Source organism: Phyllobates terribilis, unplaced genomic scaffold (assembly GCF_046119375.1).
Source record: "Phyllobates terribilis strain yellow unplaced genomic scaffold, ASM4611937v1 Scaffold_4__5_contigs__length_816908805, whole genome shotgun sequence".
In the NCBI taxonomy this organism is placed as follows: Eukaryota; Metazoa; Chordata; class Amphibia; order Anura; family Dendrobatidae; genus Phyllobates; species Phyllobates terribilis.
Genome location: NW_027362764.1, coordinates 815,492,205 through 815,519,623, shown reverse-complemented (window position 1 = coordinate 815,519,623; position 27,419 = coordinate 815,492,205). Strand labels below are relative to the sequence as shown.

Here is a 27,419-nt window from a genome sequence, read left to right as displayed (position 1 = left end):
TAATGTCAGTGATGTCACAGTGTAACACAGCTCCTGGTGTCAGTGACGTCACAGTGTAACATATAATGTCAGTGATGTCACAGTGTAACACAGCTCCTGGTGTCAGTGACGTCACAATGTAACATATAATGTCAGTGATGTCACAGTGTAACATATAATGTCAGTGATGTCACAGTGTAACACAGTTCCTGGTGTCAGTGACGTCACATTGTAGTGCGACTCCTGGTGTCAGTGACGTCACAGTGTAACATATAATGTCAGTGACATCACAGTGTAACACGACTCCTGGGGTCAGTGATGTCACAATGTAACATATAATGTCAGTGACGTCACAGTGTAACACAGCTCCTGGTGTCAGTGACGTCACAGTGTAACATATAATGTCAGTGATGTCACAGTGTAACACAGCTCCTGGTGTCAGTGACGTCACAATGTAACATATAATGTCAGTGACGTCACAGTGTAACACAGCTCCTGGTGTCAGTGAGGTCACAGTGTAACATATAATGTCAGTGATGTCACAGTGTAACACAGCTCCTGGTGTCAGTGACGTCACAATGTAACATATAATGTCAGTGATGTCACAGTGTAACACAGCTCCTGGTGTCAGTGACGTCACAGTGTAACATATAATGTCAGTGATGTCACAGTGTAACACAGCTCCTGGTGTCAGTGACGTCACAATGTAACATATAATGTCAGTGACGTCACAGTGTAACACAGCTCCTGGTGTCAGTGACGTCACAGTGTAACATATAATGTCAGTGATGTCACAGTGTAACACAGCTCCTGGTGTCAGTGACGTCACAGTGTAACATATAATGTCAGTGACGTCACAGTGTAACACAGCTCCTGGTGTCAGTGACGTCACAGTGTAACATATAATGTCAGTGACGTCACAGTGTAACATATAATGTCAGTGATGTCACAGTGTAACATATAATGTCAGTGATGTCACAGTGTAACGCGGCTCCTGGTGTCAGTGACGTCACAGTGTAACATATAATGTCAGTGATGTCACAGTGTAACATATAATGTCAGTGATGTCACAGTGTAACACAGCTCCTGGTGTCAGTGACGTCACAGTGTAACATATAATGTCAGTGACGTCACAGTGTAACATATAATGTCAGTGATGTCACAGTGTAACACAGCTCCTGGTGTCAGTGACGTCACAGTGTAACATATAATGTCAGTGATGTCACAGTGTAACATATAATGTCAGTGACGTCACAGTGTAACACAGCTCCTGGTGTCAGTGACGTCACAGTGTAACATATAATGTCAGTGACGTCACAGTGTAACATATAATGTCAGTGACGTCACAGTGTAACACAGCTCCTGGTGTCAGTGACGTCACAGTGTAACATATAATGTCGGTGACGTCACAGTGTAACACAGCTCCTGGTGTCAGTGACGTCACAGTGTAACATATAATGTCAGTGATGTCACAGTGTAACACAGCTCCTGGTGTCAGTGACGTCACAGTGTAACATATAATGTCAGTGACGTCACAGTGTAACATATAATGTCAGTGATGTCACAGTGTAACACAGCTCCTGGTGTCAGTGACGTCACAGTGTAACATATAATGTCAGTGACGTCACAGTGTAACACAGCTCCTGGTGTCAGTGACGTCACAGTGTAACATATAATGTCAGTGACGTCACAGTGTAACACAGCTCCTGGTGTCAGTGACGTCACAGTGTAACATATAATGTCAGTGACGTCACAGTGTAACACAGCTCCTGGTGTCAGTGACGTCACTGTCACGGGTGTGTCAGGTGTAACAGCTAGTCGCTCTGGATCTGTTTGTAGAAGGTCGCTGTGCCTGGCATTGCAGACGCCTTCTTAACCTTTCTGCCTTTAGGACCAAGCGGCTACCTCCCTTTTGTTGTTAATTGACACACCCTTGCATGGGAGTTAAAAACTGTCAGTTTGCTGCAGGAGATCGCCGGTGATATTCACATGTTCCCTTGTGAAGGCTTGGAGCTATAGCAGTCTGCTTACTTCCTCTCTGGTGCGCTTGGAGGATGTTTGATGTTATTTCTCTGCTCCAGCTAAGTTTCTCCCCCTTTGTTTGTCTCCCTTGTTGTCTTTAGTTTATAGTGGGGACTGACCAGTGCTCATCCCCTCCCCCTCCCTATTCAGGGTTTGGCTGTAGGGATATGCAGGGCTTAGGTTTCCTGCTCGGCGACTGGTGTGGAACCAATGTAGGGACTGTAGGGTAGGCAGGGTGTTATTAGATCTGCCTAGGGGTCTCCACTCCTGCTTTCCCTAGTGCCTGGGTTCCCGCCCCCCCCATCTTCCCTTAGTGTTGCACTTAGTCTTTCCCACACTGTGCGTGACAGTCACAGTGTAACACGACTCCTGGGGTCAGTGATGTCACAGTGTAACGCGACTCCTGGAGTCAGTGACGTCACAGTGTAACGGACTCCTGGGGTCAGTGACGTCACAGTGTAACGCGACTCCTGGTGTCAGTGATGTCACAGTGTAACGGACTCCTGGTGTCAGTGATGTCACAGTGTAACATGACTCCTGGTGTCAGTGATGTCACAGTGTAACATGACTCCTGGTGTCAGTGACGTCACAGTGTAACGCTACTCCTGGTGTCAGTGACGTCACAGTCTAACATGACTCCTGGTGTCAGTGACGTCACGGTGTAAAGCGACTCCTGGGGTCAGTGACGTCACAGTGTAACGGACTCCTGGTGTCAGTGACGTCACAGTGTAACATGACTCCTGGTGTCAGTGATGTCACAGTGTAACGGACTCCTGGTGTCAGTGACGTCACAGTGTAACATGACTCCTGGTGTCAGTGACGTCACAGTGTAACGCTACTCCTGGTGTCAGTGACGTCACAGTCTAACATGACTCCTGGTGTCAGTGACGTCACGGTGTAAAGCGACTCCTGGTGTCAGTGATGTCACAGTGTAACGGACTCCTGGTGTCAGTGATGTCACAGTGTAACATGACTCCTGGTGTCAGTGATGTCACAGTGTAACGGACTCCTGGTGTCAGTGACGTCACAGTGTAACGTGACTCCTGGTGTCAGTGACGTCACGGTGTAAAGCGACTCCTGGGGTCAGTGATGTCACGGTGTAACGCGACTCCTGGTGTCAGTGATGTCACAGTGTACCACGACTCCTGGTGTCAGTGATGTCACAGTGTAACAAGACTCCTGGGGTCAGTGACGTCACAGTGTAACAAGACTCCTGGGGTCAGTGACGTCACAGTGTAACGGACTCCTGGGGTCAGTGACGTCACAGTGTAACAAGACTCCTGGGGTCAGTGACGTCACAGTGTAACACGACTCCTGGGGTCAGTGACGTCACAGTGTAACACGACTCCTGGGGTCAGTGATGTCACAGTGTAACGGACTCCTGGGGTCAGTGATGTCACAGTGTAAAGCGACTCCTGGAGTCAGTGACGTCACAGTGTAACGCGACTCCTGGGGTCAGTGATGTCACAGTGTAAAGCGACTCCTGGTGTCAGTGATGTCACAGTGTACCACGACTCCTGGTGTCAGTGATGTCACAGTGTAACAAGACTCCTCGGGTCAGTGACGTCACAGTGTATCGGACTCCTGGGGTCAGTGACGTCACAGTGTAACAAGACTCCTGGGGTCAGTGACGTCACAGTGTAACATGACTCCTGGGGTCAGTGACGTCACAGTGTAACACGACTCCTGGGGTCAGTGATGTCACAGTGTAACGGACTCCTGGGGTCAGTGATGTCACAGTGTAACGGACTCCTGGGGTCAGTGATGTCACAGTGTAAAGCGACTCCTGGAGTCAGTGACGTCACAGTGTAACGCGACTCCTGGGGTCAGTGATGTCACAGTGTAACGCGACTCCTGGAGTCAGTGATGTCACAGTGTAACACGACTCCTGGGGTCAGTGATGTCACAGTGTAACGCGACTCCTGGGGTCAGTGACATCACAGTGTAAAGTGACTCCGGGGGTCAGTGACGTCACAGTGTAAAGTGACTCCGGGGGTCAGTGACGTCACAGTGTAACACGACTCCTGTTGCCAGTGACGTCACAGTGTAACGCGACTCCTGTTGCCAGTGACGTCACAGTGTAACGCGACTCCTGTTGCCAGTGACGTCACAGTGTTACATGACTCCTAGTGTCAGTGACGTCACCGTTTAACATATAATGTCAGTGATGTCACAGTGTAACATATAATGTCAGTGATGTCACAGTGTAACGCGGCTCCTGATGTCAGTGACGTCACCGTTTAACATATAATGTCAGTGACGTCACAGTGTAACATATAATGTCAGTGACGTCACAGTGTAACACAGCTCCTGGTGTCAGTGACGTCACTGTGTAACATATAATGTCAGTGACGTCACAGTGTAACATATAATGTCAGTGATGTCACAGTGTAACACAGCTCCTGGTGTCAGTGACGTCACAGTGTAACATATAATGTCAGTGATGTTACAGTGTAACATATAATGTCAGTGACGTCACAGTGTAACATATAATGTCAGTGATGTCACAGTGTAACATATAATGTCAGTGACGTCACAGTGTAACATATAATGTCAGTGATGTCACAGTGTAACACAGCTCCTGGTGTCAGTGACGTCACAGTGTAACATATAATGTCAGTGATGTCACAGTGTAACACAGCTCCTGGTGTCAGTGACGTCACAGTGTAACATATTATGTCAGTGATGTCACAGTGTAACATATAATGTCAGTGATGTCACAGTGTAACATATAATGTCAGTGACGTCACAGTGTAACACAGCTCCTGGTGTCAGTGACGTCACAGTGTAACATATAATGTCAGTGATGTCACAGTGTAACACAGCTCCTGGTGTCAGTGATGTCACAGTGTAACATATTATGTCAGTGATGTCACAGTGTAACACAGCTCCTGGTGTCAGTGATGTCACAGTGTAACATATTATGTCAGTGATGTCACAGTGTAACACAGCTCCTGGTGTCAGTGACGTCACAGTGTAACATATAATGTCAATGACGTCACAGTGTAACGCGGCTCCTGGTGTCAGTGACGTCACAGTGTAACATATAATGTCAGTGATGTCACAGTGTAACACAGCTCCTGGTGTCAGTGACGTCACAGTGTAACATATAATGTCAGTGATGTCACAGTGTAACACAGCTCCTGGTGTCAGTGACGTCACAGTGTAACATATAATGTCAGTGACGTCACAGTGTAACATATAATGTCAGTGACGTCACAGTGTAACACAGCTCCTGGTGTCAGTGACGTCACCGTGTAACATATAATGTCAGTGACGTCACAGTGTAACACAGCTCCTGGTGTCAGTGACGTCACAGTGTAACATATAATGTCAGTGACGTCACAGTGTAACACAGCTCCTGGTGTCAGTGACGTCACTGTCACGGGTGTGTCAGGTGTAACAGATAGTCGCTCTGGATCTGTTTGTAGAAGGTCGCTGTGCCTGGCATTGCAGACGCCTTCTTAACCTTTCTGCCTTTAGGACCAAGCGGCTACCTCCCTTTTGTTGTTAATTGACACACCCTTGCATGGGAGTTAAAAACTGTCAGTTTGCTGCAGGAGATCGCCGGTGATATTCACATGTTCCCTTGTGAAGGCTTGGAGCTATAGCAGTCTGCTTACTTCCTCTCTGGTGCGCTTGGAGGATGTTTGATGTTATTTCTCTGCTCAAGCTAAGTTTCTCCCCCTTTGTTTGTCTCCCTTGTTGTCTTTAGTTTATAGTGGGGACTGACCAGTGCTCATCCCCTCCCCCTCCCTATTCAGGGTTTGGCTGTAGGGATATGCAGGGCTTAGGTTTCCTGCTCGGCGACTGGTGTGGAACCAATGTAGGGACTGTAGGGTAGGCAGGGTGTTATTAGATCTGCCTAGGGGTCTCCACTCCCGCTTTCCCTAGTGCCTGGGTTCCCCCCCCCCCTCATCCCTTAGTGTTGCACTTAGTCTTTCCCACACTGTGCGTGACAGTCACAGTGTAACACGACTCCTGGGGTCAGTGATGTCACAGTGTAACGCGACTCCTGGGGTCAGTGACGTCACAGTGTAACGCGACTCCTGGGGTCAGTGATGTCACATTGTAGTGCGACTCCTGGTGTCAGTGACGTCACAGTGTAACACGACTCCTGGTGTCAGTGACGTCACAGTGTAACACGACTCCTGGGGTCAGTGATGTCACAGTGTAACGCGGCTCCTGGTGTCAGTGACGTCACAGTGTAACACGACTCCTGGTGTCAGTGACATCACATTGTAGTGCGACTCCTGGTGTCAGTGACGTCACAGTGTAACATATAATGTCAGTGACGTCACAGTGTAACGCGCCTCCTGGTATCAGTGACGTCACATTGTAGTGCGACTCCTGGTGTTAGTGACGTCACAGTGTAACATATAATGTCAGTGATGTCACAGTGTAACATATAATGTCAGTGATGTCACAGTGCAACACAGCTCCTGGTGTCAGTGACGTCACAGTGTAGTGCGACTCCTGGTGTCAGTGATGTCACAGTGTAACATATAATGTCAGTGATGTCACAGTGTAACATATAATGTCAGTGACGTCACAGTGTAACATATAATGTCAGTGATGTCACAGTGTAACACAGCTCCTGGTGTCAGTGACGTCACAGTGTAACATATAATGTCAGTGACGCCACAGTGTAACACAGCTCCTGGTGTCAGTGACGTCACAGTGTAACATATAATGTCAGTGACATCACAGTGTAACGCTACTCCTGGTGTCAGTGATGTCACAGTGTAACGCGACTCCTGGTGTCAGTGATGTCACAGTGTAACATATAATGTCAGTGACGTCACAGTGTAACATATAATGTCAGTGACGTCACAGTGTAACACAGCTCCTGGTGTCAGTGACGTCACAGTGTAACATATAATGTCAGTGACGTCACAGTGTAACACAGCTCCTGGTGTCAGTGACGTCACAGTGTAACATATAATGTCAGTGACGTCACAGTGTAACACAGCTCCTGGTGTCAGTGACGTCACAGTGTAACATATAATGTCAGTGACGTCACAGTGTAACACAGCTCCTGGTGTCAGTGACGTCACAGTGTAACATATAATGTCAGTGATGTCACAGTGTAACATATAATGTCAGTGACGTCACAGTGTAACATATAATGTCAGTGACGTCACAGTGTAACACAGCTCCTGGTGTCAGTGACGTCACTGTCACGGGTGTGTCAGGTGTAACAGCTAGTCGCTCTGGATCTGTTTGTAGAAGGTCGCTGTGCCTGGCATTGCAGACGCCTTCTTAACCTTTCTGCCTTTAGGACCAAGCGGCTACCTCCCTTTTGTTGTTAATTGACACACCCTTGCATGGGAGTTAAAAACTGTCAGTTTGCTGCAGGAGATCGCTGGTGATATTCACATGTTCCCTTGTGAAGGCTTGGAGCTATAGCAGTCTGCTTACTTCCTCTCTGGTGCGCTTGGAGGATGTTTGATGTTATTTCTCTGCTCAAGCTAAGTTTCTCCCCCTTTGTTTGTCTCCCTTGTTGTCTTTAGTTTATAGTGGGGACTGACCAGTGCTCATCCCCTCCCCCTCCCTATTCAGGGTTTGGCTGTAGGGATATGCAGGGCTTAGGTTTCCTGCTCGGCGACTGGTGTGGAACCAATGTAGGGACTGTAGGGTAGGCAGGGTGTTATTAGATCTGCCTAGGGGTCTCCACTCCCGCTTTCCCTAGTGCCTGGGTTCCCCCCCCCCCTCATCCCTTAGTGTTGCACTTAGTCTTTCCCACACTGTGCGTGACAGTCACAGTGTAATGTGACTCCTGGAGTCAGTGACGTCACAGTGTAACACGACTCCTGGAGTCAGTGATGTCACAGTGTAACACGACTCCTGGGGTCAGTGATGTCACAGTGTAACGCGACTCCTGGGGTCAGTGACATCACAGTGTAACGCGACTGCTGGGGTCAGTGACGTCACAGTGTAACGCGACTCCTGGGGTCAGTGACGTCACAGTGTAACACGACTCCTGGTGTCAGTGATGTCACAGTGTAACAAGACTCCTGGAGTCAGTGATGTCACAGTGTAACACGACTCCTGGGGTCAGTGATGTCACAGTGTAACGCGACTCCTGGGGTCAGTGATGTCACAGTGTAATACGACTCCTTGGGTCAGTGACGTCACAGTGTAACGCGACTCCTGGGGTCAGTGACGTCACAGTGTAACACGACTCCTGGTGCCAGTGATGTCACAGTGTAACAAGACTCCTGGTGTCAGTGATGTCACAGTGTAACAAGACTCCTGGAGTCAGTGACGTCACAGTGCAACGGGCTCCTGATGTCAGTGATGTTACAAAGTAACGCAACTCCTGGTATCAGTGACGTCACATTGTAGTGCGACTCCTGGTGTCAGTGATGTCACAGTGTAACACGACTCCTGGGGTCAGTGACGTCACAGTGTAAAGTGACTCCGGGGGTCAGTGACGTCACAGTGTAAAGTGACTCCGGGGGTCAGTGACGTCACAGTGTAACACGACTCCTGTTGCCAGTGACGTCACAGTGTAACGCGACTCCTGTTGCCAGTGACGTCACAGTGTAACGCGCCTCCTGGTGTCAGTGACGTCACAGTGCAACGGGCTCCTGGTATCAGTGACGTCACAGTGTAACATATAATGTCAGTGACATCACAGTGTAACACGACTCCTGGTGTCAGTGACGTCACAGTGTAACATATAATGTCAGTGACGTCACAGTGTAACACAGCTCCTGGTGTCAGTGACGTCACAGTGTAACATATAACGTCAGTGATGTCACGGGGTCTTATGATGTCGTGAGGTGTAGTGATGTCATGGGCAGTGTGATTGTATGCTGTACCTTGTGCTTGCTCAGCTGCTGTTTTATATGCTCCTGGCTGACGCTGGTGTCAATCTGCTGTGACTCCAGGGTGCGATCCACCTCTTCCAGCCATTCCAGAAGCTTCTGACGAGACTCGCTGTACTGTGGGACAACAGCATCGTGTTACAGCCAGTCCCAGGAGGAGCAGCTCACTGCCGGGCTGCTCTCCTGCCAGCAGGGGGCACTGCGTAGGTATAGAGGACTTGTGTTCTTGGACAGAGGGGTTGTGGCGGTGCTCACCTGCTTGGCTTGTCTGCGGGACTCCTCCAGCCTGCGGCCCCTGGCTGCGCTCCGCTCCTGCACTTTGCCCAGTCGTTCCCGGGCGCTCTGCACCAAGCTCTGCGTCAGCTCGCTCTCCTGCTTCCGGCTCACGTCCTTCAACCGGGAACACACCGACTCCAGACCGTAAAGCTTCAAGTCGTAGGAGTCAACCTCCTGCAGCAAACTCTGAAGGACGGAGGCCGAGGATGAGGGGCGCGTGCCAACCGGTGCAGTCACCTCCAGAGCTGCACCCACTATCCAGCTGCACATCAAGATCTATCCTCCAGTCACCTCCAGAGCTGCACCCACTATCCAGCTGCACATCAAGATCTATCCTCCAGTCACCTCCAGAGCTGCACCCACTATCCTGCTGTTACCCACTATCCTGCTGTTACATCATGTCTTATCCTCCAGTCACCTCCAGACCTGCACCCACTATCCAGCTGTTATATCAAGATCTATCCTCCAGTCACCTCCACAGCTGCACCCACTATCCTGCTGTTACATCAAGATCTATACTCCAGTCACCTCCAGAGCTGCACCCACTATCCAGCTGCACATCAAGATCTATCCTCCAGTCACCTCCAGAGCTGCACCCACTATCCAGCTGCACATCAAGATCTATCCTCCAGTCACCTCCAGAGCTGCACCCACTATCCAGCTGCAAATCAAGATCTATCCTCCAGTCACCTCCAGAGCTGCACCCACTATCCAGCTGCACATCAAGATCTATCCTCCAGTCACCTCCAGAGCTGCACCCACTATCCTGCTGTTACATCAAGATCTATCCTGCAGTCACCTCCAGAGCTGCACCCACTATCCAGCTGCACATCAAGATCTATCCTCCAGTCACCTCCAGAGCTGCACCCACTATCCAGCTGCACATCAAGATCTATCCTCCAGTCACCTCCAGAGCTGCACCCACTATCCAGCTGTTAAATCAAGATCTATCCTCCAGTCACCTCCAGAGCTGCACCCACTATCCTGCAGTTACATCAAGATCTATCCTCCAGTCACCTCCAGAGCTGCACCCACTATCCTGCTTTTACATCAAGATCTATCCTGCAGTCACCTCCAGAGCTGCACCCAACATCCAGCTGCACATCAAGATCTATCCTCCAGTCACCTCCAGAGCTGCACCCACTATCCAGCTGCACATCAAGATCTATCCTCCAGTCACCTCCAGAGCTGCACCCACTATCCAGCTGCACATCAAGATCTATCCTCCAGTCACCTCCAGAGCTGCACCCACTATCCTGCTGTTACATGAAGATCTATCCTGCAGTCACCTCCAGAGCTGCACCCACTATCCAGCTGCACATCAAGATCTATCCTCCAGTCACCTCCAGAGCTGCACCCACTATCCAGCTGCACATCAAGATCTATCCTCCAGTCACCTCCAGAGCTGCACCCACTATCCTGCTGTTACCCACTATCCTGCTGTTACATCATGTCTTATCCTCCAGTCACCTCCAGAGCTGCACCCACTATCCTGCTGTTACATCATGATATATCCTCCAGTCACCTCCAGACCTGCACCCAATATCCTGCTGTTACATCATGATATATCCTCCAGTCACCTCCAGAGCTGCACCCACTATCCTGCTGCACATCAAGATCTATCCTCCAGTCACCTCCAGAGCTGCACCCACTATCCAGCTGCACATCAAGATCTATCCTCCAGTCACCTCCAGAGCTGCACCCACTATCCAGCTGCACATCAAGATCTATCCTCCAGTCACCTCCAGAGCTGCACCACTATCCTGCTGTTACATCAAGATCTATCCTGCAGTCACCTCCAGAGCTGCACCCACTATTCTGCAGCACATCAAGATCTATCCTGCAGTCAACTCCAGAGCTGCACCCACTATCCTGCAGCACATCAAGATTTATCCTGCAGTCACCTCCAGAGCTGCACCCACTATCCTGCTGCACATCAAGATCTATCCTCCATTCACCTCCAGAGCTGCACCCACTATCCAGCTGCACATCAAGATCTATCCTCTAGTCACCTCCAGAGCTGCACCCACTATCCAGCTGTTACATCAAGATCTATCCTGCAGTCACCTCCAGAGCTGCACCCACTATCCAGCTGCACATCAAGATCTATCCTCCATTCACCTCCAGAGCTGCACCCACTATCCAGCTGCACATCAAGATCTATCCTGCAGTCACCTCCAGAGCTGCACCCACTATCCTGCAGCACATCAAGATCTATCCTGCAGTCACCTCCAGAGCTGCACCCACTATCCAGCTGTTACATCAAGATCTATCCTCCAGTCACCTCCAGAGCTGCACCCACTATCCTGCTGCACATCACGATCTATCCTGCAGTCACCTCCAGAGCTGCACCCACTATCCTGCTGCACATAAAGATCTATCCTCCAGTCACCTCCAGAGCTGCACCCACTATCCAGCTGTTACATCAAGATCTATCCTCCAGTCACCTCCAGAGCTGCACCCACTATCCAGCTGCACATCAAGATCTATCCTCCAGTCACCTCCAGAGCTGCACCCACTATCCTGCTGCACATCACGATCTATCCTGCAGTCACCTCCAGAGCTGCACCCACTATCCTGCTGCACATAAAGATCTATCCTCCAGTCACCTCCAGAGCTGCACCCACTATCCAGCTGCACATCAAGATCTATCCTCCAGTCACCTCCAGAGCTGCACCCACTATCCTGCTGCACATAAAGATCTATCCTCCAGTCACCTCCAGAGCTGCACCCACTATCCAGCTGCACCTCAAGATCTATCTTCCAGTCACCTCCAGAGCTGCACCCACTATCCTGCTGCACATCAAGATCTATCCTCCAGTCACCTCCAGAGCTGCACCCACTATCCAGCTGCACATCAAGATCTATCCTCCAGTCACCTCCAGAGCTGCACCCACTATCCAGCTGTTACATCAAGATCTATCCTCCAGTCACCTCCAGAGCTGCACCCACTATCCAGCTGTTACATCAAGATCTATCCTCCAGTCACCTCCAGAGCTGCACCCACTATTCTGCTGCACATCAAGATCTATCCTCCAGTCACCTCCAGAGCTGCACCCACTATCCAGCTGCACATCAAGATCTATCCTGCAGTCACCTCCAGAGCTGCACCCACTATCCAGCTGCACATCAAGATCTAACCTCCAGTCACCTCCAGAGCTGCACCCACTATCCAGCTGTTACATCAAGATCTATCCTCCAGTCACCTCCAGAGCTGCACCCACTATTCTGCTGCACATCAAGATCTATCCTCCAGTCACCTCCAGAGCAGCACCCACTATCCAGCTGCACATCAAGATCTATCCTCCAGTCACCTCCAGAGCTGCACCCACTATCCAGCTGTTACATTAAGATCTATCCTCCAGTCACCTCCAGAGCTGCACCCACTATCCAACTGTTACATCAAGATCTATCCTCCAGTCACCTCCAGAGCTGCACCCACTATTCTGCTGCACATCAAGATCTATCCTCCAGTCACCTCCAGAGCTGCACCCGCTATCCAGTTGCACATCAAGATCTATCCTGCAGTCACCTCCAGAGCTGCACCCACTATCCAGCTGCACATCAAGATCTATCCTCCAGTCACCTCCAGAGCTGCACCAACTATCCAGCTGCACATCAAGATCTATCCTGCAGTCACCTCCAGAGCTGCACCCACTATCCAGCTGTTACATCAAGATCTATCCTCCAGTCACCTCCAGAGCTGCACCCACTATCCAGCTGTTACATCAAGATCTATCCTCCAGTCACCTCCAGAGCTGCACCCACTATCCTGCTGCACATCAAGATCTATCCTGCAGTCACCTCCAGAGCTGCACCCACTATCCTGCTGCACATAAAGATCTATCCTCCAGTCACCTCCAGAGCTGCACCCACTATCCAGCTGTTACATCAAGGTCTATCCTCCAGTCACCTCCAGAGCTGCACCCACTATCCAGCTGCACATCAAGATCTATCCTCCAGTCACCTCCAGAGCTGCACCCACTATCCTGCTGCACATCAAGATCTATACTCCACTCACCTCCAGAGCTGCACCCACTATCCAGCTGCACATCAAGATCTATCCTGCAGTCACCTTCAGAGCTGCACCCACTATCCTGCTGCACATAAAGATCTACCCTCCAGTCACCTCCAGAGCAGCACCCACTATCCAGCTGCACATCAAGATCTATCCTCCAGTCACCTCCAGAGCTGCACCCACTATCCAGCTGTTACATCAAGATCTATCCTCCAGTCACCGCCAGAGCTGCACCCACTATCCAACTGTTACATCAAGATCTATCCTCCAGTCACCTCCAGAGCTGCACCCACTATTCTGCTGCACATCAAGATCTATCCTCCAGTCACCTCCAGAGCTGCACCAACTATCCAGCTGCACATCAAGATCTATCCTGCAGTCACCTCCAGAGCTGCACCCACTATCCAGCTGCACATCAAGATCTATCCTCCAGTCACCTCCAGAGCTGCACCCACTATCCAGCTGCACATCAAGATCTATCCTGCAGTCACCTCCAGAGCTGCACCCACTATCCAGCTGTAACATCAAGATCTATCCTCCAGTCACCTCCAGAGCTGCACCCACTATCCAGCTGTTACATCAAGATCTATCCTCCAGTCACCTCCAGAGCTGCACCCACTATCCTGCTGTTACATCAAGATCTATCCTCCAGTCACCTCCAGAGCTGCACCCACTATCCAGCTGCACATCAAGATCTATCCTTCAGTCACCTCCAGAGCTGCACCCACTATCCAGCTGCACATCAAGATCTATCCTCCAGTCACCTCCAGAGCTGCACCCACTATCCAGCTGTTACATCAAGATCTATCCTCCAGTCACCTCCAGAGCTGCACCCACTATCCAGCTGCACATCAAGATCTATCCTCCAGTCACCTCCAGAGCTGCACCCACTATCCTGATGCACATCAAGATCTATCCTCCACTCACCTCCAGAGCTGCACCCACTATCCAGCTGCACATCAAGATCTATCCTGCAGTCACCTCCAGAGCTGCACCCACTATCCTGCTGCACATAAAGATCTATCCTCCAGTCACCTCCAGAGCTGCACCCACTATCCTGCTGTTACATCAAGATCTATCCTCCAGTCACCTCCAGAGCTGCACCCACTATCCTGCTGTTACATCAAGATCTATCCTCCAGTCACCTCCAGAGCTGCACCCACTATCCAGCTGCACATCAAGATCTATCCTGCAGTCACCTCCAGAGCTGCACCCACTATCCTTCTGCACATAAAGATCTATCCTCCAGTCACCTCCAGAGCTGCACCCACTATTCTGCTGCACATCAAGATCTATCCTCCAGTCACCTCCAGAGCTGCACCCACTATCCAGCTGTTACATCAAGATCTATCCTCCAGTCACCTCCAGAGCTGCACCCACTATCCAGCTGTTACATCAAGATCTATCCTCCAGTCACCTCCAGAGCTGCACCCACTATCCTGCTGTTACATCAAGATCTATCCTCCAGTCACCTCCAGAGCTGCACCCACTATCCTGCAACACATCAAGATCTATCCTCCAGTCACCTCCAGAGCTGCACCCACTATCCTGCAGCACATCAAGATCTATCCTCCAGTCACCTCCAGAGCTGCACCCACTATCCAGCTGCACATCAAGATCTATCCTCCAGTCACTTCCAGAGCTGCACCCACTATCCAGCTGTTACATCAAGATCTATCCTCCAGTCACCTCCAGAGCTGCACCCACTATCCTGCTGTTACATCAAGATCTATCCTCCAGTCACCTCCAGAGCTGCACCCACTATCCAGCTGAACATCAAGATCTATCCTTCAGTCACCTCCAGAGCTGCACCCACTATCCAGCTGCACATCAAGATCTATCCTCCAGTCACCTCCAGAGCTGCACCCACTATCCAGCTGCACATCAAGATCTATCCTCCAGTCACCTCCAGAGCTGCACCCACTATCCAGCTGCACATCAAGATCTATCCTACAGTCACCTCCAGAGCTGCACCCACTATCCTGCTGCACATCAAGATCTATCCTCCAGTCACCTCCAGAGCTGCACCCACTATCCAGCTGTTACATCAAGATCTATCCTGCAGTAACCTCCAGAGCTGCACCCACTATCCTGCTGCACATCAAGATGTATCCTCCAGTCACCTCCAGAGCTGCACCCACTATCCTGCAGCACATCAAGATCTATCCTCCAGTCACCTCCAGAGCTGCACCCACTATCCTGCTGCACATCAAGATCTATCCTGCAGTCACCTCCAGAGCTGCACCCACTATCCAGCTGCACATCAAGATCTATCCTCCAGTCACCTCCAGAGCTGCACCCACTATCCTGCTGCACATCAAGATCTATCCTCCAGTCAACTCCAGAGCTGCACCCACTATCCTGCTGTTACATCAAGATCTATCCTCCAGTCACCTCCAGAGCTGCACCAACTATCCTGCTGCACATCAAGATCTATCCTGCAGTCACCTCCAGAGCTGCACCCACTATCCTGCTGCACATCAAGATCTATCCTGCAGTCACCTCCAGAGCTGCACCCACTTATACTGCTGTTACATCAAGATCTATCCTCCAGTCACCTCCAGAGCTGCACCCACTATCCAGCTGTTACATCAAGATCTATCCTCCAGTCACCTCAAGAGCTGCACCCACTACTCTGCTGCACATCAAGATCTATCCTCCAGTCACCTCCAGAGCTGCACCCACTATCCAGCTGTTACATCAAGATCTATACTCCAGTCACCTCCAGAGCTGCACCCACTATTCTGCTGCACATCAAGATCTATCCTCCAGTCACCTCCAGAGCTGCACCCACTATCCAGCTGTTACATCAAGATCTATCCTCCAGTCACCTCCAGAGCTGCACCCACTATCCTGCTGCACATCAAGATCTATCCTGCAGTCACCTCCAGAGCTGCACCCACTTATCCTGCTGTTACATCAAGATCTATCCCCTAGTCACCTCCAGAGCTGCACCCACTATTCTGCTGTTACATCAAGATCTATCCTCCAGTCACCTCTAGAGCTGCACCCACTATCCTGCTGCACATCAAGATCTATCCTCCAGTCACCTCCAGAGCTGCACCCACTATCCTGCTGCACATCAAGATTTATCCTCCAGTCACCTCCAGAGCTGCACCCACTATCCTGCTGCACATCAAGATCTATCCTCCAGTCACCTCCAGAGCTGGACCCACTATCCTGCTGCACATCAAGATCTATCCTGCAGTCACCTCCAGAGCTGCACCCACTATCCTGCTGCACATCAAGATCTATCCTCCAGTCACCTCCAGAGCTGCACCAACTATCCTGCTGCACATCAAGATCTATCCTCCACTCACCGCCAGAGCTGCACCCACTATCCTGCTGCACATCAAGATCTATCCTCCAGTCACCTCCAGAGCTGCACCTACTATCCTGCTGCACATCAAGATCTATCCTGCAGTCACCTCCAGAGCTGCACCCACTATCCTGCTGCACATCAAGATCTATCCTGCAGTCACCTCCAGAGCTGCACCCACTATCCTGCTGCACATCAAGATCTATCCTTCAGTCACCTCCAGAGCTGCACCAACTATCCTGCTGCACATCAAGATCTATCCTCCAGTCACCTCCAGAGCTGCACCAACTATCCTGCTGCACATTAAGATCTATCCTCCAGTCACCTCCAGAGCTGCACCCACTATCCAGCTGTTACATCAAGATCTATCCTCCAGTCACCTCCAGAGCTGCACCCACTATTCTGCTGCACATCAAGATCTATCCTCCAGTCACCTCCAGAGCTGCACCCACTATCCAGCTGTTACATCAAGATCTATCCTCCAGTCCTCCAGAGCTGCACCCACTATCCTGCTGCACATCAAGATCTATCCTGCAGTCACCTCCAGAGCTGAACCCACTATCCAGCTGTTACATCAAGATCTATCCTCCAGTCAACTCCAGAGCTGCACCCACTATCCTGCTGTTACAACAAGATCTATCCTCCAGTCACCTCCAGAGCTGCACCAACTATCCTGCTGCACATCAAGATCTATCCTGCAGTCACCTCCAGAGCTGCACCCACTATCCTGCTGCACATCAAGATCTATCCTGCAGTCACCTCCAGAGCTGCACCCACTTATACTGCTGTTACATCAAGATCTATCCTCCAGTCACCTCCAGAGCTGCACCCACTATCCAGCTGTTACATCAAGATCTATCCTCCAGTCACCTCAAGAGCTGCACCCACTACTCTGCTGCACATCAAGATCTATCCTCCAGTCACCTCCAGAGCTGCACCCACTATCCAGCTGTTACATCAAGATCTATCCTCCAGTCACCTCCAGAGCTGCACCCACTATTCTGCTGCACATCAAGATCTATCCTCCAGTCACCTCCAGAGCTGCACCCACTATCCAGCTGTTACATCAAGATCTATCCTCCAGTCACCTCCAGAGCTGCACCCACTATCCTGCTGCACATCAAGATCTATCCTGCAGTCACCTCAAGAGCTGCACCCACTTATCCTGCTGTTACATCAAGATCTATCCCCTAGTCACCTCCAGAGCTGCACCCACTATTCTGCTGTTACATCAAGATCTATCCTCCAGTCACCTCCAGAGCTGCACCCACTATCCTGCTGCACATCAAGATCTATCCTCCAGTCACCTCCAGAGCTGCACCCACTATCCTGCTGCACATCAAGATTTATCCTCCAGTCACCTCCAGAGCTGCACCCACTATCCTGCTGCACATCAAGATCTATCCTCCAGTCACCTCCAGAGCTGGACCCACTATCCTGCTGCACATCAAGATCTATCCTGCAGTCACCTCCAGAGCTGCACCCACTATCCTGCTGCACATCAAGATCTATCCTCCAGTCACCTCCAGAGCTGCACCAACTATCCTGCTGCACATCAAGATCTATCCTCCACTCACCACCAGAGCTGCACCCACTATCCTGCTGCACATCAAGATCTATCCTCCAGTCACCTCCAGAGCTGCACCTACTATCCTGCTGCACATCAAGATCTATCCTGCAGTCACCTCCAGAGCTGCACCCACTATCCTGCTGCACATCAAGATCTATCCTTCAGTCACCTCCAGAGCTGCACCAACTATCCTGCTGCACATCAAGATCTATCCTCCAGTCACCTCCAGAGCTGCACCAACTATCCTGCTGCACATCAAGATCTATCCTCCAGTCACCTCCAGAGCTGCACCCACTATCCTGCTGTTACATCATGATATATCCTCCAGTAACCTCCAGAGCTGCACCCACTATCCTGCTGCACATCAAGATAAATCCTCCAGTCACCTCCAGAGCTGCACCCACTATCCTGCTGCACATCAAGATCTATCCTCCAGTCACCTCCAGAGCTGCACCCACTATCCTGCTGCACATCAAGATCTATCCTTCAGTCACCTCCAGAGCTGCACCCACTATCCTGCTGCACATCAAGATCTATCCTCCAGTCACCTCCAGAGCTGCACCCACTATCCTGCTGTTACATCAAGATATATCCTCCAGTCACCTCCAGAGCTGCACCCACTATCCTGCTGTTACATCAATATCTAACCTCCAGTCACCTCCAGAGCTGCACTCACTATCCTGCTGTTACATCGTGTCTTATCCTCCAGTCACCTCCAGAGCTGCACCCACTATCCTGCTGTTACATCATGATATATCCTCCAGTCACCTCCAGAGCTGCACCCACTATTCTGCTGTTACATCAATATCTATCCTCCAGTCACCTCCAGAGCTGCACCCACTGTCCTGCTGCACATCAAGATCTATCCTACAGTCACCTCCAGAGCTGCACCCACTATCCTGCTGTTACATCATTATATATCCTCCAGTCACCTCCAGAGCTGCACCCACTATCCTGCTGTTACATCAATATCTATCCTCCAATCACCTCCAGAGCTGCACCCACTATCCTGCTGCACATCAAGATCTATCCTTCAGTCACCTCCAGAGCTGCACACACTATCGTGCTGTTACATCAAGATCTATCCTCCAGTCACCTCCAGAGCTGCACCCACTATCCTGCTGCACATCAAGATCTATCCTCCAGTCACCTCCAGAGCTGCACCCACTATCCAGCTGCACATCAAGATCTATCCTGCAGTCACCTCCAGAGCTGCACCCACTATCCTGCTGCACATCAAGATCTATCCTTCAGTCACCTCCAGAGCTGCACCCACTATCCTGCTGTTACATCAAGATCTATCCTCCAGTCACCTCCAGAGCTGCACCCACTATTCTGCTGTTACATCACGATCTATCCTCCACTCACCTCCAGAGCTGCACCTACTATCCTGCTGCACATCAAGATCTATTCTGCAGTCACCTCCAGAGCTGCACCCACTATTCTGCTGCACATCAAGATCTATCCTGCAGTCACCTCCAGAGCTGCACCAACTATCCTGCTGCACATCAAGATCTATCCTCCACTCACCGCCAGAGCTGCACCCACTATCCTGCTGCACATCAAGATCTATCCTGCAGTCACCTCCAGACCTGCACCCACTATTCTGCTGCACATCAAGATCTATACTGCAGTCACCTCCAGAGCTGCACCTACTATCCTGCTGCACATCAAGATCTATCCTCCAGTCACCTCCAGAGCTGCACCCACTATCCTGCTGCACATCAAGATCTATCCTGCAGTCACCTCCAGAGCTGTACCAACTATCCTGCTGCACATCAAGATCTATCCTCCACTCACCTCCACAGCTGCACATCAAGATCTATCCTCCTGTCACCTCCAGAGCTGCACCTACTATCCTGCTTCACATCAAGATCTATCCTCCAGTCACCTCCAGAGCTGCACCCACTATTCTGCTGCACATCAAGATCTATCCTGCAGTCACCTCCAGAGCTGCACCCACTATCCTGCTGCACATCAAGATCTATCCTGCAGTCACCTCCAGAGCTGCACCCACTATCCTGCTGCACATCAAGATCTACCCTCCAGTCACCTCCAGAGCTGCACCCACTATCCTGCAGCACATCAAGATCTATCCTGCAGTCACCTCCAGAGCTGCACCCACTATTCTGCTGCACATCAAGATCTATCCTGCAGTCACCTCCAGAGCTGCACCGACTATTCTGCTGCACATCAAGATCTATCCTACAGTCACCTCCAGAGCTGCACTCACTATCCTGCTGCACATCAAGATCTATCCTCCAGTCACCTCCAGAGCTGCACTCACTATCCTGCTGCACATCAAGATCTATCCTCCAGTCACCTCCAGAGCTGCACCCACTATTCTGCTGCACATCAAGATCTATCCTGCAGTCACCTCCAGAGCTGCACCCACTATCCTGCTGCACATCAAGATCTATCCTCCAGTCACCTCCAGAGCTGCACCCACTATCCTGCTACACATCAAGATCTATCCTTCAGTCACCTCCAGAGCTGCACCCACTATCCTGCTGTTACATCAAGATCTATCCTCCAGTCACCTCCAGAGCTGCACCCACTATTCTGCTGTTACATCACGATCTATCCTCCACTCACCTCCAGAGCTGCACCTACTATCCTGCTGCACATCAAGATCTATTCTGCAGTCACCTCCAGAGCTGCACCAACTATCCTGCTGCACATCAAGATCTATCTTCCACTCACCCCCAGAGCTGCACCCACTATTCTGCTGCACATCAAGATCTATCCTGCAGTCACCTCCAGACCTGCACCCACTATTCTGCTGCACATCAAGATCTATCCTGCAGTCACCTCCAGAGCTGCACCAACTATCCTGCTGCACATCAAGATCTATCCTGCAGTCACCTCCAGAGCTGCACCCACTATGCTGCTGCACATCAAGATCTATCCTGCAGTCACCTCCAGAGCTGCACCCACTATCCTGCTGCACATCAAGATCTATCCTGCAGTCACCTCCAGAGCTGCACCCACTATCCTGCTGCACATCAAGATCTATCCTGCAGTCACCTCCAGAGCTGTACCAACTATCCTGCTGCACATCAAGATCTATCCTCCACTCACCTCCACAGCTGCACATCAAGATCTATCCTCCTGTCACCTCCAGAGCTGCACCTACTATCCTGCTTCACATCAAGATCTATCCTGCAGTCACCTCCAGAGCTGCACCCACTATCCTGCTGCACATCAAGATCTACCCTCCAGTCACCTCCAGAGCTGCACCCACTATTCTGCTGCACATCAAGATCTATCCTGCAGTCACCTCCAGAGCTGCACCGACTATTCTGCTGCACATCAAGATCTATCCTGCAGTCACCTCCAGAGCTGCACTCACTATCCTGCTGCACATCAAGATCTATCCTCCAGTCACCTCCAGAGCTGCACTCACTATCCTGCTGCACATCAAGATCTATCCTCCAGTCACCTCCAGAGCTGCACCCACTATTCTGCTGCACATCAAGATCTATCCTGCAGTCACCTCCAGAGCTGCACCCACTATCCTGCTGCACATCAAGATCTATTCTCCAGTCACCTCCAGAGCTGCACCCACTATCCTGCTGCACATCAAGATCTATCCTCCAGTCACCTCCAGAGCTGCACCCACTATCCTGCAGCAAATCAAGATCTATCCTCCAGTCACCTCCAGAGCTGCACCCACTATCCTGCTGTTACATCAAGATCTATCCTCCAGTCACCTCCAGAGCTGCACCCACTATTCTGCTGCACATCAAGATCTATCCTGCAGTCACCTCCAGAGCTGCACCCACTATCCTGCTGCACATCAAGATCTATTCTCCAGTCACCTCCAGAGCTGCACCAACTATCCTGCTGCACATCAAGATCTATCCTCCACTCACCTCCAGAGCTGCACCAACTATCCTGCTGCACATCAAGATCTATCCTCCAGTCACCTCCAGCGCTGCACCAACTATCCTGCTGCACATCAAGATCTATCCTCCAGTCACCTCCAGAGCTGCACCTACTATCCTGCTGCACATCAAGATCTATCCTCCACTCACCTCCAGAGCTGCACCCACTATCCTGCTGCACATTAAGATCTATCCTCCAGTCACCTCCAGAGCTGCACTCACGATTCTGCTGCATATCAAGATCTATCCTCCAGTCACCTCCAGAGCTGCACCAACTATCCTGCTGCACATCAAGATCTATCCTCCAGTCACCTCCAGAGCTGCACCAACTATCCTGCTGCACATCAAGATCTATCCTCCAGTCACCTCCAGAGCTGCACCCACTATCCTGCTGTTACATCAAGATCTATCCTCCAGTCACCTCCAGAGCTGCACCCACTATCCTGCTGCACATCAAGATCTATCCTCCAGTCACCTCCAGAGCTGCACCAACTATCCTGCTGCACATCAAGATCTATCCTGCAGTCACCTCCAGAGCTGCACCCACTATCCTGCTGTTACATCAAGATCTATCCTCCAGTCACCTCCAGAGCTGCACCCACTATCCTGCTGCACATCAAGATCTATCCTCCAGTCACCTCCAGAGCTGCACCCACTATCCTGCTGCACATCAAGATCTATCCTCCAGTCACCTCCAGAGCTGCACCCACTATCCTGCAGCAAATCAAGATCTATCCTCCAGTCACCTCCAGAGCTGCACCCACTATCCTGCTGTTACATCAAGATCTATCCTCCAGTCACCTCCAGAGCTGCACCCACTATTCTGTTGCACATCAAGATCTATCCTCCAGTCACCTCCAGAGCTGCACCCACTATCCTGCTGCACATCAAGATCTATCCTCCAGTCACCTCCAGAGCTGCACCCACTATTCTGCTGCACATCAAGATGTATCCTCCAGTCACCTCCAGAGCTGCACATCAAGATGTATCCTCCAGTCACCTCCAGAGCTGCACCCACTATCCTGCTGCACATCAAGATCTATCCTCCACTCACCTCCAGAGCTGCACCCACTATCCTGCTGCACATCAAGATCTATCCTCCAGTCACCTCCAGAGCTGCACTCACTATTCTGCTGCACATCAAGATCTATCCTCCAGTCACCTACAGAGCTGCACCCACTATTCTGCTGCACATCAAGATGTATCCTCCAGTCACCTCCAGAGCTGCACCAACTATCCTGCTGCACATCAAGATGTATCCTCCAGTCACCTCCAGAGCTGCACTCACTATTCTGCTGCACATCAAGATCTATCCTCCACTCACCTCCAGAGCTGCACCAACTATCCTGCTGCACATCAAGATCTATCCTCCAGTCACCTCCAGAGCTGCACCTACTATCCTGCTGCACATCAAGATCTATCCTCCAGTCACCTCCAGAGCTGCACCCACTATCCTGCTGCACATCAAGATCTATCCTCCAGTCACCTCCAGAGCTGCACCCACTATCCTGCTGCACATAAAGATCTATCCTCCAGTCACCTCCAGAGCTGCACCCACTATCCTGCTGCACATCAAGATCTATCCTCCAGTCACCTCCAGAGCAGCACCTACTATCCTGCTGCACATCAAGACCTCTCCTCCAGTCACCTCCAGAGCTGCACCCACTATCCTGCTGCACATCAAGATCTATCCTCCAGTCACCTCCAGAGCTGCACCCACTATCCAGCTGTTACATCAAGATCTATCCTCCAGTCACCTCCAGAGCTGCACCCACTATCCTGCTGCACATCAAGATCTATCCTCCAGTCACCTCCAGAGCTGCACCCACTATCCTGCTGCACATCAAGATCTATCCTCCAGTCACCTCCAGAGCTGCACCCACTATCCTGCTGCACATCAAGATGTATCCTCCAGTCACCTCCAGAGCTGCACCCACTATCCTGCTGCACATAAAGATCTATCCTCCAGTCACCTCCAGAGCTGCACCCACTATCCTGCTGTTACATCAAGATCTATCCTCCAGTCACCTCCAGAGCTGCACCCACTATACTGCTGTTACATCAAGATCTATCCTCCAGTCACCTCCAGAGCTGCACCCACTATCCAGCTGCACATCAAGATCTATCCTCCAGTCACCTCCAGAGCTGCACCCACTATCCAGCTGTTACATCAAGATCTATCCTGCAGTCACCTCCAGAGCTGCACCCACTATCCTGCTGTGACATCAAGATCTATCCTCCAGTCACCTCCAGAGCTGCACCCACTATCCAGCTGTTACATCAAGATCTATCCTCCAGTCACCTCCAGAGCTGCACCCACTATCCTGCTGCACATCAAGATCTATCCCCCAGTCACCTCCAGAGCTGCACCAACTATCCTGCTGCACATCAAGACCTCTCCTCCAGTCACCTCCAGAGCTGCACCCACTATCCTGCTGCACATCAAGATCTATCCTCCAGTCACCTCCAGAGCTGCACCCACTATCCAGCTGTTACATCAAGATCTATCCTCCAGTCACCTCCAGAGCTGCACCCACTATCCTGCTGCACATCAAGATCTATCCTCCAGTCACCTCCAGAGCTGCACCCACTATCCTGCTGCACATCAAGATCTATCCTCCAGTCACCTCCAGAGCTGCACCCACTATCCTGCTGCACATCAAGATGTATCCTCCAGTCACCTCCAGAGCTGCACCCACTATCCTGCTGCACATAAAGATCTATCCTCCAGTCACCTCCAGAGCTGCACCCACTATCCTGCTGTTACATCAAGATCTATCCTCCAGTCACCTCCAGAGCTGCACCCACTATACTGCTGTTACATCAAGATCTATCCTCCAGTCACCTCCAGAGCTGCACCCACTATCCAGCTGCACATCAAGATCTATCCTCCAGTCACCTCCAGAGCTGCACCCACTATCCAGCTGTTACATCAAGATCTATCCTGCAGTCACCTCCAGAGCTGCACCCACTATCCTGCTGTGACATCAAGATCTATCCTCCAGTCACCTCCAGAGCTGCACCCACTATCCAGCTGTTACATCAAGATCTATCCTCCAGTCACCTCCAGAGCTGAACCCACTATCCAGCTGTTACATCAAGATCTATCCTCCAGTCACCTCCAGAGCTGCACCCATTATCCTGCTGCACATCAAGATCTATCCTGCAGTCACCTCCAGAGCTGCACCCACTATCCAGCTGCACATCAAGATCTATCCTGCAGTCACTTCCAGAGCTGCACCCACTATCCAGCTGCACATCAAGATCTATCCTCCAGTCACCTCCAGAGCTGCACCCACTATTCTGCTGCACATCAAGATCTATCCTCCAGTCACCTCCAGAGCAGCACCCACTATCCAGCTGCACATCAAGATCTATCCTCCAGTCACCTCCAGAGCTGCACCCACTATCCAGCTGTTACATCAAGATCTATCCTCCAGTCACCTCCAGAGCTGCACCCACTATCCAACTGTTACATCACGATCTATCCTCCAGTCACCTCCAGAGCTGCACCCACTATTCTGCTGCACATCAAGATCTATCCTCCAGTCACCTCCAGAGCTGCACCAACTATCCAGCTGCACATCAAGATCTATCCTGCTGTCACCTCCAGAGCTGCACCCACTATCCAGCTGCACATCAAGATCTATCCTCCAGTCACCTCCAGAGCTGCACCCACTATCCAGCTGCACATCAAGATCTATCCTGCAGTCACCTCCAGAGCTGCACCCACTATCCAGCTGTTACATCAAGATCTATCCTCCAGTCACCTCCAGAGCTGCACCCACTATCCAGCTGTTACATCAAGATCTATCCTCCAGTCACCTCCAGAGCTGCACCCACTATCCTGCTGTTACATCAAGATCTATCCTCCAGTCACCTCCAGAGCTGCACCCACTATCCAGCTGCACATCAAGATCTATCCTTCAGTCACCTCCAGAGCTGCACCCACTATCCAGCTGCACATCAAGATCTATCCTCCAGTCACCTCCAGAGCTGCACCCACTATCCAGCTGCACATCAAGATCTATCCTCCAGTCACCTCCAGAGCTGCACCCACTATCCAGCTGTTACATCAAGATCTATCCTCCAGTCACCTCCAGAGCTGCACCCACTATCCAGCTGTTACATCAAGATCTATCCTCCAGTCACCTCCAGAGCTGCACCCACTATCCTGCTGTTACATCAAGATCTATCCTCCAGTCACCTCCAGAGCTGCACCCACTATCCAGCTGCACATCAAGATCTATCCTTCAGTCACCTCCAGAGCTGCACCCACTATCCAGCTGCACATCAAGATCTATCCTCCAGTCACCTCCAGAGCTGCACCCACTATCCTGCTGTTACATCAAGATCTATCCTCCAGTCACCTCCAGAGCTGCACCCACTATCCAGCTGCACATCAAGATCTATCCTCCAGTCACCTCCAGAGCTGCACCCACTATCCAGCTGTTACATCAAGATCTATCCTCCAGTCACCTCCAGAGCTGCACCCACTATCCAGCTGCACATCAAGATCTATCCTCCAGTCACCTCCAGAGCTGCACCCATTATCCTGCTGCACATCAAGATCTATCCTCCACTCACCTCCAGAGCTGCACCCACTATCCAGCTGCACATCAAGATCTATCCTGCAGTCACCTCCAGAGCTGCACCCACTATCCTGCTGCACATAAAGATCTATCCTCCAGTCACCTCCAGAGCTGCACCCACTATCCTGCTGTTACATCAAGATCTATCCTCCAGTCACCTCCAGAGTTGCACCCACTATCCTGCTGTTACATCAAGATCTATCCTCCAGTCACCTCCAGAGCTGCACCCACTATCCAGCTGCACATCAAGATCTATCCTGCAGTCACCTCCAGAGCTGCACCCACTATCCTTCTGCACATAAAGATCTATCCTCCAGTCACCTCCAGAGCTGCACCCACTATCCTGCTGCACATCAAGATCTATCCTGCAGTCACCTCCAGAGCTGCACCCACTATCCTGCTGTTACATCAAGATCTATACTCCAGTCACCTCCAGAGCTGCACCCACTATCCTGCAACACATCAAGATCTATCCTCCAGTCACCTCCAGAGCTGCACCCACTATCCTGCAGCACATCAAGATCTATCCTCCAGTCACCTCCAGAGCTGCACCCACTATCCAGCTGCACATCAAGATCTATCCTCCAGTCACTTCCAGAGCTGCACCCACTATCCAGCTGTTACATCAAGATCTATCCTCCAGTCACCTCCAGAGCTGCACCCACTATCCTGCTGTTACATCAAGATCTATCCTCTAGTCACCTCCAGAGCTGCACCCACTATCCAGCTGAACATCAAGATCTATCCTTCAGTCACCTCCAGAGCTGCACCCACTATCCAGCTGAACATCAAGATCTATCCTCCAGTCACCTCCAGAGCTGCACCCACTATCCAGCTGCACATCAAGATCTATCCTCCAGTCACCTCCAGAGCTGCACCCACTATCCAGCTGCACATCAAGATCTATCCTCCAGTCACCTCCA

At 51.0% G+C, this 27,419-nt stretch overlaps 1 protein-coding gene across 5 annotated transcripts in view; it reads right to left on the bottom strand.

Annotated features, from left to right (window-relative positions):
* LOC141266152 (microtubule-actin cross-linking factor 1, isoforms 6/7-like) overlaps positions 1–27,419 on the bottom strand; it is a 368,828-nt gene that overhangs the window by 251,835 nt on the left and 89,574 nt on the right. For all 5 annotated transcript variants that reach the window (XR_012320208.1, XR_012320209.1, XM_073680138.1 and 2 more), the window contains exons 23-24: positions 9,090–9,296; positions 8,829–8,951 (exon numbers count right to left, since the gene is read on the bottom strand). Coding sequence is in view for 3 of the 5 variants with exons in the window: in XM_073680138.1 (XP_073536239.1) it covers positions 8,829–8,951; positions 9,090–9,296 (330 nt within the window). In the remaining 2 variants the exon portion in view is untranslated. The remainder of the gene's footprint in view (positions 1–8,828; positions 8,952–9,089; positions 9,297–27,419) is intronic.